This window comes from Haemaphysalis longicornis, unplaced genomic scaffold (genome assembly GCF_048455015.1).
Source record: "Haemaphysalis longicornis isolate Haplotype H1 unplaced genomic scaffold, Haemaphysalis longicornis Haplotype H1 scaffold_1, whole genome shotgun sequence".
NCBI classification, from domain to species: Eukaryota; Metazoa; Arthropoda; class Arachnida; order Ixodida; family Ixodidae; genus Haemaphysalis; species Haemaphysalis longicornis.
The window spans coordinates 380,004,719-380,018,367 of NW_027526203.1; the positions used below are offsets into that span (position 1 = coordinate 380,004,719).

General features: G+C 49.3%; 1 protein-coding gene across 2 annotated transcripts in view; it reads right to left on the bottom strand.

Annotated features, from left to right (window-relative positions):
- The window catches only part of LOC144155181 (sodium-coupled neutral amino acid transporter 7-like), a 61,682-nt gene that overhangs the window by 16,041 nt on the left and 31,992 nt on the right, over positions 1 to 13,649 (bottom strand). For both annotated transcript variants that reach the window (XM_077686473.1, XM_077686472.1), the window contains 3 exons: positions 6,282 to 6,417; positions 4,810 to 4,905; positions 4,644 to 4,701 (listed from right to left, as the gene is read on the bottom strand). In XM_077686473.1, coding sequence (XP_077542599.1) covers positions 4,644 to 4,701; positions 4,810 to 4,905; positions 6,282 to 6,417 — 290 coding nt within the window. The remainder of the gene's footprint in view (positions 1 to 4,643; positions 4,702 to 4,809; positions 4,906 to 6,281; positions 6,418 to 13,649) is intronic.

Consider the following 13,649-nt stretch of genomic DNA (forward strand, 5'->3'; position numbering starts at 1 on the left):
TGCGCAGTTTTGCTTCCTACGGGCATCCTTGCAATCAGAGTTCCACCACGGCTTTGACCTCCTGGGGAGTGTCCCGGAGGACTCGGGAATAGACACTTTTGCAGCTTCCAAGAGCCGTGAAGTTATTAGGCTGCAAGTTTCATCTGCACTCAAGTCCTGTATTTCGTGCAATTCGATTTTACATGCTTGTTCGAACAGAGACCAGTTGGCCTCCTCCAACTTCCACCTTTTGGTGCGCACTGGTAGCATGGGTACTGCCGGTGTGGAGTCCAGAAAAACCGGGTAGTGGTCACTGCCGAGAGGATTTTGAAGTGTTGACCAAGTGAAAAAGGTACTTAGGGATGGCGTTGCAAGAGAGATGTCAATACATGATTCGGTGCGGGTTGATGAGCATATGTAAGTGGGACTCCCATTATTGAATAAATGCAAAGGAGTTGCGGACACTACAGCCTCGATAAGTCGGCCTCGTGCGTCACTTCTTGCACTTCCCCACAGTACATTGTGCGCATTGAGATCCCCCAGCAATAGGAAAGGCTCAGGCAACTCATCTATGAGTCTGGACAGATCGTTCTGGGTCACTGGAGCGGTTGGTGGAATATACAGGGAGCAAATCGTGAGGGCTATTCCAATGTGCGTTCTTATGGCTACTGCCTCTAAAGTGGTTTGAAGCTTCAGTTCGTTCGTTGAGATCGACTGGGGAGTGACGATTGCCACTCCTCCAGCAGATACAAGTGAGTTTGTCCTGTCTTTGCGGTGGAGATTGTATTTTCTGAAAGGATTATTGTGCACAGGAGATAAATGAGTTTCCTGAAGACAGACAATAGATGGTTGGGACTTCTCCAACAATTCGTGAATGTCATCTATGTTACACAATAGCCCACGACAGTTCCACTGTATTATCCGCACCATACCAGTCTTTTTGGGTTTTCTCTTTTGTATTCAAGGAGGTATGAGTGAGGTCACGTCCATCTCCTCCTCTCCCTCTTTCCTACTGTCGCCTGCAGGACGCCCAGGCTTCCCGCGGCCCTTCGGTACCCTTCGAGGGTCGGGGGGTTCCCCAGGCCGTTGCCGTGCAGGAGCCGCACCTGCGGCAGTGCCACTTCCCGGCGGCGCCTTCTTCTGGGGCGTGTCGACCGTCCCCCGAGAAGGGGGAGCCGACCGTGCAGCCGGGGCAGAACCCGCTGAGCTGCGTGTTAGCCCCGAAGCCTCCTTCACCCCATCGGTAGCCGGTACAACGGCATCTGGCCCGACTTGTGTAGAGGGCTGCGGGAGTGAGCAGTCCGCTGAGCGGTCCACTCGGTCCACCTGCGTGGACTGAGTCAGTGCCGGGCGTTGGGGCAGCCCAGCCTCTGGGACAGGAGGGGGCCGTACCGCTGACACCAGGTCCCTCAGCTCGACCTGTGTGCCTACAGACACCAGCGATGGCGCCGGCCCCCGCCGCACCACCTCCGCAAAAGTTCCTTTTTGTTGGAAACTTAGCCTTCTCTTAGCCTCAGGGTAAGATAGATTCTGTGTCGTCTTGATGGTCATTACTTCTTTCTCATTCTTCCAGACCGGACAGGATCTGGAGTACGCACCATGGTTGCCAGAACAGTTAACGCAGTGGGGTTCTTTTTCGCATCTTTCGTTCTCATGCGCTTTTCCTCCACACCTAGCGCATGTGGGTTTGCCGCGACAAGATCCAGACCCGTGACCAAACCGTTGGCACTGAAAGCAGCGCCTTGGGTTTGGAATGTAGGGCCGCACCCTGCAGCGCAGATACGCTGCATTTACTGAGTCCGGTGGCGTAGTAGAGCTGAATGTTAAGACAACATGTTTGGTTTTAATTTCCTCTCCATTTTTCCTTATCAATATTCTACGTGCTGCGACCACTCCTTGTTCCGCCAGTTCGGTCTCAATCTCCGCGTCGGAGCAGTGGAAAAGCTCGGACTCGGAGATCACGCCTTTAGATAAGTTTAGCGATCGGTGCGTTGTCACTGTCACGTTCGTGTTGTCGATTTTTGCGAGTTGCACGATTTTTGCACTCTGCTCTCTGGTGTGCACTTCTACCAGTACATCTCCATTCTGGAGTTTCCTGGCGTTGTAGTTTGTCCCGACTAGCTGATTGAGGGCCTTGGCAATTGCAAAGGGAGACTTTGTTTGCATGGGCTCCTCTACTCCTTGAACTACAAAAAACCGTGAGAAGTTGTCACCGTTTTTTTGCAGCAGGTGCTGGGAGATGACTTCGGTCCGGGCCCTTTTCAGGGACCGATCAAGAGGTGTCTTATTTTTAGCCATGTGAATAGCTGGTGTTTTTCGGTGGCCACGCTGGCCGCCCACCACGGAGCCCAACCAGGGGAGCGTGCAGGTAGTCACGCTAGCCATACGTGGCCACTATAACTTTATGAAAAGTGGTCTAGGTAGGCCATTTTACACAAAGTTAACCCTTGCCGCCTGAGGGTAAAAGGGAAAAAACAGGAAAAGAGTAGGTGACAGGACAGGCATGGAAAGATGACAGGACAGAAGAAGAGAGAGAGTGAGGGAGATAGGAAAAGGCGACTGGCTGCTTTCCCCAGGGCGGGTCAATCCTGGAGTACCATCTGCAGGAAGCGGGGGCCAAAGTGGCGTGTTGCCGCCACCAGGGGGCCGTAAAGGTCCAAAACAACCCTGGCTTTGGCTCAGCCACCAGGATGCCCTTTTCCCTGGACACGGCTAAGCCACGCACAGCCGGGGCGTGGGTGGGTCCAACCCACATGGGCTCGGGGTCCGCGGTGTCGCCACTACCGTCACCTTAAATAGACAAGGTGCCCCTGCGGGCAATTCAGTTGCTTATGACTACCGAAATCAACGAAATATTTTGTATCGCGAACTTGGCAAAAGCGCTATTCATTGTTCTTGTAGCAAAGATGTGATTGCACTCGAGAGTTGATTAATTGATTGTGGGGTTTAACGCGCCGACGCAACGCAGGCGATGAGGCGCGCCGTAGTGGAGGGCTCCGGATTAATTTTGACCACCTGGGGATCTTTATCGTGCGCCGAAATCTCGTACACACGGGCGTTTTTGCTTTTCGCCTCCATCAGAAAAGCGGCCGCCGCGGCCGGGAATCGAACCCGCGACCTTGTGCTCAGCAGCGCAACGCCTTAGCCACTGAGCCACCGCGGCGGGTCTGCACTCGAGAGTTAAGCTTATGCTTAATTATGTGTGGCCTGGTAACTTTTGGCATGGGTTGGAGTCAATTGACCAAGACTGTACATTTGATTAGGGCTAACGGACAGCGTTTATGAATCGTTTTAGTCTCTCTTCAGCCGCAAGATCCCGTAGTTCCGCGCCCGCTGCTGCTTTACTGCACTGCACTTCATTGCGTCACGGGTGTTGGCGTCACGGAAAGTGAATGATACGCCACAACCTAAAATGACCTGGCTTCACACAACATAACTGGTGACGTCACTTTCGGTTGCAGTGTCATTCATGTTACGAATTGGCGATTCTAATCCATTGTATCAAATGTCGCCTTCCTCTGTGCCTCTTTTTTTCTCTTTGCACTTATGTCGTCATATTACGCAGTTACAATCGGGGGGATGCAGTCGAGGGTAACATTTACAATCATTCGGGGAAGCAGGACCCCACGACTAACCGAACACCATGTCGACTTCACAGAAGCACAGCTAGACAAGGTCCTTTCAAAAAGCGTAAAACATTTAGAAAGCATAGAGCGCTGTTCTGAATAATTGTGTATTTTAATAAAATAAGCTGAATAAAACAGTAAATTATATAACGAAGCCGCTTCTCCAGCTGTTCGGGCAGCTACACGGAACTGGGAAAAGCAGGTTCAAAATGATGTGAAATGCGTTTAAAAAAAAAATGCATTGCAGCATTGTTGACCCCTAAGGTAAAACAATAACTACACGAAGTTTCATCACGTCTATCACCTTAACAAAAACTAAATCGCAATCTGAAAACCTTCGTGATATATTACCACGCACCTGTTTGGTCATGACTGTACGACGGCTCCCGGTAGCATCTAAATTAGCACGAAGGCGGGACCCCGTACACCCGGGGTCAAAAATTTACAGGACACGATTCGGACTTTCCATGTCAATTTCTCTCCACCCTGGGGGATAAGATCCTGCCACGCGTATGATGGCAATACCGTGAAGTGTGGTGCCTCGTTTGCAAGTCTAGCTGAAATGCTGAGCCCCCAGAGAGCAGAAAAATTAACATTAAAAGTCGAAATGGTGTCCTGTAAACTTTTGGCTCCGGATCTACGTCGTCACCTGCGATATTGTGTCGTCTCACCGACCACTCTGTTGATAATTGGAACGTTTTCCGCAAATCAGCCCGAATGCGATCTGTGTATAGTAGCCAACCGTACACCCCTTGTTCTTTTGAGCGTTCATAATGCAGGACATCAGGGCCACTGCCGCCACTCCGTTAGCAACATGAGGCAATGAGATTATAATTTGCGCTTGTGTATACGTAAAATGCGCTCCGACTATCGTCCTGCATGACAGATGTACGTCTACCACCTTCGGTGCCATAAACCTTTTTTTTTTACGCCCAGCGTAGATTTCTTTATAGATTCGTTCGGCACCATAATTCGGTGAAGCACGGTTCGCAGGCCTTGCGGGATACAATGTACCGTGGTCAACTCCCTACAGCTCACCTGGTAGGCGAAACAAAACACAGGCATGCTGAGAAGGACATCGTACAAGCTTGTTGGCCTGAAAAAAACAACAACAAAAGAACAACGAATTAGGAGCGAATACCTGAGCACAGCGTTAAAAAAAGAAAAGAAAAAGGATGGGGTAAATAAGCTACCGGGAACCTACCAATTTTTGACGTGCACGTCCTTGGAACGCGAGACCGAGAAGTACTCCATTAACGTCAAGATGCAGGGATAGAGCACAGCCACTATACCCAGGGTGCTGCGTGACCAGTGAAACGGCGAACGTCAGTTACAGTGGTCCTCGCACTTTTTTGCATGAGCCTGCAGAAACCGAAAAAATCTTAAGCACATGTAATGTTAAGTATATGATGACGGTTATGTGCACCATGCAGCTCGTCTATATATAGCAATGTAGGGGGGGGGGGGGGGGCGGAGGAATATCCGAGTTAAAGCAAACTATGGGAATACAGACTTGACGCACTACGATCCAACAATTCCTGTAGTCTTCAGGCGCGTCCCGTGTTCCAATTTTTTATATAGACTTGCTCCTCGGTAGAAAACATGGTATGCATACCAAATTTGCTGCGGGCTGGGATAGTATAACCAAAGTTAAAAAAAAAAATAAAACTGACAACTGTATGTTCTCGGTTCAACACTATTCACTTGTTAGATAATACAGGACTACACTGAAATCCTGCGTTAGCCACTGGCATATCCTGTTGGTTTGTCAGGAAACAAGGCATTCTAAGGCACAGTAAGGTATTTGATGGGCCCATCTGAATCTGCGTTTATTTTCGCACCCAAGTTAACCGCCGCGCCATGTCAGCATTCTTACGGCGGCCTCACTGCGGGGCCGGAGCAGTTTTCGTTGAACGTGTTTTGGGCACTGCACAAAAAGCGCTCAACGAAAACTGCTCCATGGATGAAGAGTACCGCAGTACACCTAAAATCCTATTGCACACACAATTTCCAAATACACAAATAAAATTCGTGTAACGGAGATATCTTGGTGTCCTTCAGCGGCCTCGTGTGTATAGAAATGGCGATGGCAAACGTTGGACCACGCAACCGATTGTTACAGCAGAAAACAAGGTTCCGCCCTCAAAAATGCCCCAAGTAAATGAACCTTTCCCAAACGGCTATCCTTTCATACACTTCGTTCCTTCCACTACGCTGTGGTTCGTATAGTCATGGACAAATGAAATGCGAACGCGAAAATGTGAACTGAAACACACAAACCGCGTAAAAGTCTCCATGCAAGTCACATTTTCGCATGGTTTCATAACAAGGACGAAGTCTGTAAATGTGACTCTGCAAATGTACCGCAACCGCGCCGTTGTGTGATCTCCACGAACCATAATTCTTCGATTTCGCGTGTGCTGGTTCATATTTTCCTGCCCACATTCCATTTGTGCATAGCTGTACAGTAGTGAATTCGGTTATAATATGGCGCGCAGATCGAGATGGGTCACACCCCATCTCGGCTTGACCCATCTTCCTTCCATAACAAACACACCCTTCCACAAACAAGTTAGTCAAAGGAAGGCTTGAATGTTACGAACTCATTTGACCTAACTTGTTTGTGGAAGGGTTGAAGCCGGTATATTCGAGGATGGGAAGCCGTGACGAGAGTACCTGGCGTATTGGAGGAACTCCATGCGCGGGAGCATGCTCAGCGGCAGCACCAGCACGACGGCCGTGACGCTGATGGTGAACTCCCGGCTCATGTACCACGTGTGGCAGAAGTGCGGTCCATGAAAGGAGGCGAATACTGGAGGAGAGAGAGGGACGCGTTTGCAAAATAAAAATTAAGAACGTTACCTAACAGGCTTGCTGTCAACCAGTTGCTCGAAAATGGCAGTTGAGACAGCACTGACATTAAGGAAAACACATTCTGCCCGATTGCTCAACGTGCTTCCATGAAGAAGTTCCAGGGCTGAAGCTTTCGCGAGAGGATCGGCGGCCTGTGTGAAACATTAGCTGTGAAAACGAATTGATGGCTGAAGTGAAAGATGGCGGTGAGTGGAAACGGGGACTATTCCGTGCGTGCGCGACTTTTTTCACCGGCTGAAACATGCTGGAGCAACGTAAAAGTCGATTCGTGACAAGCATCGGTCCGTGTCGGTGGTGTCCTACGAACACTGGACACGGCCACGAACTGACACCAAAGAGACAGCTCACTATGGAGTTTCGCGGGCGAGGCTTCCATTGTGAGTTACATTAACTCCTCCAAACCTTTTTCCCAAAGGGACGCCAGCAAGGGGTAACCTACAGAGTGCATATATACCGAAGGCGCGCTGGGTGTGATACGTGTGAACGAGCTATTTGAAGTAAAAAAAAAAGCTGTAGTTGATTCCTCTGTCATAGGAATCAGTAAAACTCGAAAGTGAAATGTGCAGTGAAATCTGCAGCTGAGCATGATTTGCGGGTCTGCGGCTGTCCTGTTGGTGTTCTTTAGCGAGCGACGTCCTGCTGGCGGGTCGCTTCGGCAAAGGTGTACGGGCGTCATTTCCATGACGGTTACGACGGCAGTGAAATCTTGGGGTATCGCGGCATAAAACACTTTCTTGTGAAAATATAAAACCCGAAAACGAACAACCCTAAGTATAACGTATTCTTTGGTACTAAAGGTTGCTTCCCCGCAAGAAGACCCTGTGTGCAGGGGTGCACCCTTTACGGGCCACTTGCTTCGTTGTACTGGCGCCACTTCCGTGACGGATATGACGTCAGCGAAATCTTGGTGTATCCGGGAATAAAACACTTTCGTGCTAAAATAGATGGTGCACAGCCTTCGCCTAGATGTCCTGCGGGCGCAGGTGTGTATAACAGTCAGGCCGATGCGGGGATGATGCCTACGTGAGCATGACTGCTGGCTGATTAACGCGCTGCCCTCGTCGAATCTGTGCTTACCTTGAAGGCACTGCGGTGCCCGCCATCGTTCCAGCGGAATATCGTGTCGAACCTCGAAACGGGGATTGACGCGAGTTAATGGAGGTGCACGACTGACTGGCGCCACAAGAGAGTCAGCAATCTTATTATCGCCTTTCAAGCCTTAGAAAAAGTAACTTTCACCAATCGCCCCTACATTTCTTTTGTTTTGCCCAAATATACAAAAAAACCTTTACATTTCTCCGCTCCCGCGTAACATGCATCCTATACATAACCAGGGGCGGCGAGAGGCCAGAGCCCGTGCCTTGCAAAAACGCTCTGAAAAAGCTGAGAACGTTGCCTACGCGGACGCGGCCGATTACGCTGGGCGTGAAGCAATGGCTGTAGCTGTGGTCAACAATCAGGGTAACTCCATCGCCTCCTTCTTGATCCGCAAGAGAGATTCGGTGGTTCGAGAAGAGGCAGCCATTGCTCTAGCCACGGTTTCCTCCACAAAAATCAAGACAATCATTAGCAACTACATGTAAGATATTGTGAATTTCTCACGAAGACAAATATCAAGGGTCTGCAATTCTAATTTCTGGTCTCCACCCCGAAAACCGGTCAGGCGAGATGAACTTAATTTGGACCCCCACCCATGCATTCCGGCCTTGCAGCGAACGAGTCGGCGCACGAAGCCGCTCGAGGCTTTATCGACCGAGCGGGTACGGCACTTATGCATGTCGGGCAGGGACAGGCTTGTGTCATACAGCGACATTACAAGTCATCGTTTATCCCGAGCCCGCTACTCACTCGCGCACCTACCCCTCAGTAAGCGATGTTCGGTGGTCTGGCGACTCCTTTACGGACCCACTCACATCCAAACCCACTTGTGTATAGCTATTGCTACACAGGGTGCTCCTCACTCGAGTGTCATAGATGCCAGAAACGCGCGGGCCTAGCGCAATGAATTGGAAATGTCCGCAGGCGGTCACGAATGGCCGCACAATCACTAACAGTGAGCGGTGGGAGACCGTGCTGCTCAGCTTCCGCCCGGAAGATCAACCCCGGGCCATCCTGCTGGCTGGGCCATCCTGCTGTCCAGAGCCCAAGGGCTCAAGGCCAACAATTAGACATACATATAAAAAGGAAGTGACCTATGGAAGGGAGCGTGTTAGATAGGGGAAACGGGGAGGGAGGGGGGTTGTTCTACGATTCTTGCGCGCAGATGCGCCGTTGCATGCCTGTATGTCCCAGCAAAGCGCTGCAGGTTTCTTATCGCAGAACCCGAAACTGTGCGCTCAGCTGCCGAAGCTCCCGCGTCTTGCGAGTTAAAGGAGCCATGAAGAGAAAACACAAGTTTGGTTCATTCGAAAGATTGCCTCGTTAGAACCATACTGACACCACTTTTAACACAAACTTCGCTCAAATAAGCTACATAATTAGGAAAAAAGGGAATGACCATGCGACCCACCAGCTCATTTCCCGCAACAGAACCTATGATGTCACACGAGAATGCTCTGCGATTGGCGGAGGCCGGCAAAAGCAAACGCAAGTTAGGCAGGGCTTACCAGTTTGCATGGGGAGCTATATATGCCCGTTAAACATACTGCACATTCCTTTTATGACATTATAAGAACGGTGGAGCAAACGGTTGAAGTTCCGAATAAACCCGCAAGCGTGTACGCCAATGCGTACGAAACTACCGCCAGCCGAACTCGACATCTCGCCGTCGCCACCGTCGCGCAGACGAATTTTCGGGTTCGAGGCTCTTCGGGGCCAACGAACCGTCCCAGCACGCACAGCCGCGACCTTGCTTGGTATCGTAATCCCTTCACAGGAGGTTGGCCGTCATATCGCCAACCAGCAAAGGTAAAAATAGAAACGAGGGGAGTAAGGAACAGCAAGCAGCGACGAGATAGTGACAGTCGTCGCAGTTTCGGAATGGTGTTGGCTTGCTGCTATTGTTAGGAGCTCGTTTCCAGTTTACAACCACTAAAAACTTCAGTCTGTTCGAGTACTTTACAACGAAATTTCGTTGCTACGTTTTGAAATGCCCATGTAGTAGGGGCAAATCGTCGAGGGAGTGCGACATCCCCGCCGGTGAGGAGATCTCCTTTCATGTGTTGCCCAACGACGAACCTCGGCGAAGCAAGTGGCTACGTTTTGTGAACTTTGCAAACGGAGGAGAAAGAGAGCTAAAGGAAGTACGAGTGTACTCGCTTCATTTCCGAGGAAGTGATTACGGCAGGGACCCTCACGTTAGCTCACTCCTGGAACATGCTGGCGCTCGTCGCCGACTTCGTCAAATCGCCGTCAAAGCTCTCTGACCTTGGAGGAAAAAAATGCCGTACACACCGCGCATTGACGCTCGTATCTTTCTGGTCGATTGATTGATTGTGGGGTTTAACGCGCCGACGCAACGCAGGCGATGAGGCGCGCCGTAGTGGAGGGCTCCGGATTAATTTTGACCACCTGGGGATCTTTATCGTGCGCCGAAATCTCGTACAATCTTTCTGGTCGAAGCAGAGAGCTCGCGCGAACGGCTTTCCATACACAACACCGGCCAACTGGCATAAACGATACTGCTACTGAAATTGAACTATTATTAACCGTAATAAAAATACGGCACATACGTACCAGTCTGTATTCGTCCGTCGCGACGGGGCTGACGAGGCAGCGGTGCCGACGGCTGGGTGTTCGTCTGTTGTGGCTATCGCGGAATGGTCGCTTTTCGGTCCATCCGCGTATCCCACAACTCCTGCCGCTCGTGCACTTAGAAGCATTGAGCGTTCAAGTGGTGTGAGGTTGTTAAATGCAAGCCCGAGCTTCTCGGCGAGAGTTTTGTTCTCCGGATCAGGTGATTCCATGACTAGGGCTGCGGGTGCACTAGGTTTTACTAGTATTTTTAAAATGGCCGCCGTCTTGGTTTGATTCCCGCATGTGGGTGCTATATGGAGTCGACATACTAAGTCTCTGTTTCATGGACCGGCTCGTATGACGCCATTGTTCACGTCACGAAATGTGCAATTTAGCGGGAGATTTAAAATTTTGGCTTAAATTGCCTTATTTCTCACTGAATAAAGCATCATTTGCTTCCGGGAAAGCGCTTAGGGTACTATGAATTTGAAACACCTAATCTTTCGAATAAAACAAACTTTTGTTTTCTCTTCATGGCTCCTTTAAGTCCATAGGATGCCGACTTAACAATACAAATGTTATGAGCGGTGCGGTGCGTTCCCAATTATGTGATACATGCCTAAACATCAAACACTGAAAATGACATTGTATGTCGGGCATGAAGTGTTCATTGCGGTTGATGGCTCCCGCAACGCGTTGCTCTTAAAAAAAAACTAACAGAACGCAAATTAGTTACTTGTCACAGTATCCACTAGGTACTTCGTGCTTTTGGGACCATCCCGCACTAGGTGCTTGGTGCGGGAGGGACTGGTCATTCAGTATATACTAACTGGCCACGAACCCAAATAGAGAATTTTAGCACTCCGTATGCTCCGTGTTGTACGTGGTTACCGTGTTGACATGGACCGGTCTGGGCACTTTGGCAGTCGTTGCGGTAGTCCCGCGGGCCGGCCCTCGCCATGCCCGTGCATTCGTCACGGTGGGGTGCGCCTCCTCGCCCTTTCCGCGCGTGCAGGCGCAGTCGGGTCCCGGTCAACACGGTAACTACGGAACAGACGGAACATACGGAGTGCTGAAACTCTCTGTCGATCAGCTGAGCGCGCAGCACGACATACACACATTCAACACGCACATATCTAGCTTAGACAACGAATAAATTGAGCAGGAAAACCAACGGGATTCACGAGGAGAGCAAGTGTGACTTAGTTACCTTAGAAATACATCTATTTTTTTGCTTTTATAGTCAGCAGCGGAAAGTCCCCTGATAGAGTCAGTGGGCTTGTCGCAAAAATCAAATATTTTAGCGATAATTTCAGAATTATGCCTTTTAATGTCGGCATACAAGTCAGCATGTGGATTTGCAAAAACTTTTTAATCGTGATTTGGAGTTGGAAAACTGCCGTAGTTATTACATTCAATACTTCATAGAATTTTGTTGCTATCATTGAATTTAGTATCAAACAAGCAGTAGTTACTAAGTGCACGATCTAGACTAGTAACGATAGCAATGGACCTTTTTCCAGTAGCGATCTGCGCATGCGCGGGTTGCCGTTCCGCCATTCTTGGCAGTAACCTTTGGCGAAATAAACAAATGGGCACCCCCTCAGCTTGCTGCTTGGGAAGCGGCTATGCTTCCTAGAACTGCACGTTTTTATTTACTCTTTTTGGGCAGTTCGCAGTGAGTTCCTACGTGCCCACAAAAAAGGCTTTCAAAAGAAAGGGACAAAAATGTTTGAGGCTGACCACGCTGCGAGCACTTGGCTACCAGTGACGGAGCAACGAAAATGAAATAAAAAAGTGAAGAAAAAGGGGCGCTTCGGCCACTGCAGAGTAGTCACGCGAGCGCGCGCCTGCTGCCTTGACATTCATGTGAAAAGCACGGGCGTCGAGTGGATGCGGGAGGGACTGCAGGACGAGAACGTTTCTTGCTCGAGTTCCCCGAAAGCCAAACATTTTTGGGAGCGTGCCTTACTGGCAGTTAAGGTTCGCCGTGGCGGCCGCTAGGAGGACCGGTACTGGACAAAGGTCCCTAGGTTCCATACTTAATGGCAGGACCTACGTACCGTTCTGGGGGTAGGAGAGTTCATAAAGAGTTAGTCAATACATCATTTGAACAAACATCGCAAGAACGCGGACGAAAGAACGGAAAAACGACAGTACAAGAGCTGTGCTGTATTGCACTGCAGCGCTTGTACTGTCTTTTTTCCGTTTTTTCGTCCGCGTCCTTGCGCTGTTTGCTCAAATGAACTAGCCCAAACCCAGCCTTGGTAAATACAACCCGTTACTACCTTTTTATTAGAATTTTTGTTAAGAGTGAAGGGTGTGCAAGCCCGCATCCGCCCGCAAAAAGCGTAAGAATTTTCTGCCCTTACACCATGTAGAGAGTGCTGACTAGAGAAACTGCAAAGGGGCGGCCACGGTGTTTATCTTAAGGCTTATCACGCGGGTATATTGAAGAGTTTTTTAACTGTTACGCAATTATGTTTATATGCCCGTTTACGTCGTGCAATGAAGACACGGACGCGTATGGCTTGATTTCGTAACAATTTTTGCTTAAATGCAACCCATACGTCTTCGCAAAACCACCATCAATGGACGGGCTGCAGGGTCGGCGCGACGGTGACGCAGACAAAGATTGGGAGCACGACGGAATGATCGCGTTCATAAAGAATAAAATGAATGAAGCCAAGCAACGAAACCGGTGGAAAGGGAAGAGAAAGCCGAGAAGCTGGTGGAATAAAGAAATATAAGGGTACCAGCGAAAAAATGCGTCGAGAGAACATAGAGGCAAAAAGAACTGGTATAGAACCGGAGGTAGTGAAGGGAAAATGGGATATCTACCGAAAAAAAAAAAAAGAAACGAGAAGTGCAGAAAATGGTGCAAGCAAAGATCAAGCAGTAAAGCGAACAATGGATGGCAGAAATACGGAAGCAGGACAAAAGCGCATCCAAGATGTTTTGGAACCATGTAAAATTACTAAGCTCAAGAAATGATATCTATCAAAAATCCTTGATTGATGAGGAGGGAAAACATTTAGAAGCAGAGCAGGCGTTAACGCTTATTCATCAAGTGATTAGTCAGAAGTTTAGGGACATAGAGGTAGGGAAGCCTGCACCGATAACATCAGCGCCACAGAAGACTGTGGAAAGAGAAGTAGGTTTGAGCAACCTTGACTGGAAAAAAAGCAGAGCAAAAGGTTTCCCCCAGAACAGCAGTGGGCCCGGACGGAATATCAATGCAGCTGATAAACCCGCTTGAACCTGAAAGTAAGGCATCGTTTATGAGGGCAATAGATAAGGTGATACAAACCGAACAAATACCGGAGGATTGTCTAGAAAGGAGGATGAATTTAATATATAAAGGCAGAGGCAATAAAGCCAGTATTGATTCATACAGACCACTCACAGTAACGTTAGGGGTGTATAGATTCGTAATGCAGGTGATAAAACCAGAAATTCATGCATGGATAGAATAAAATGAAATCCTTGGAGAAC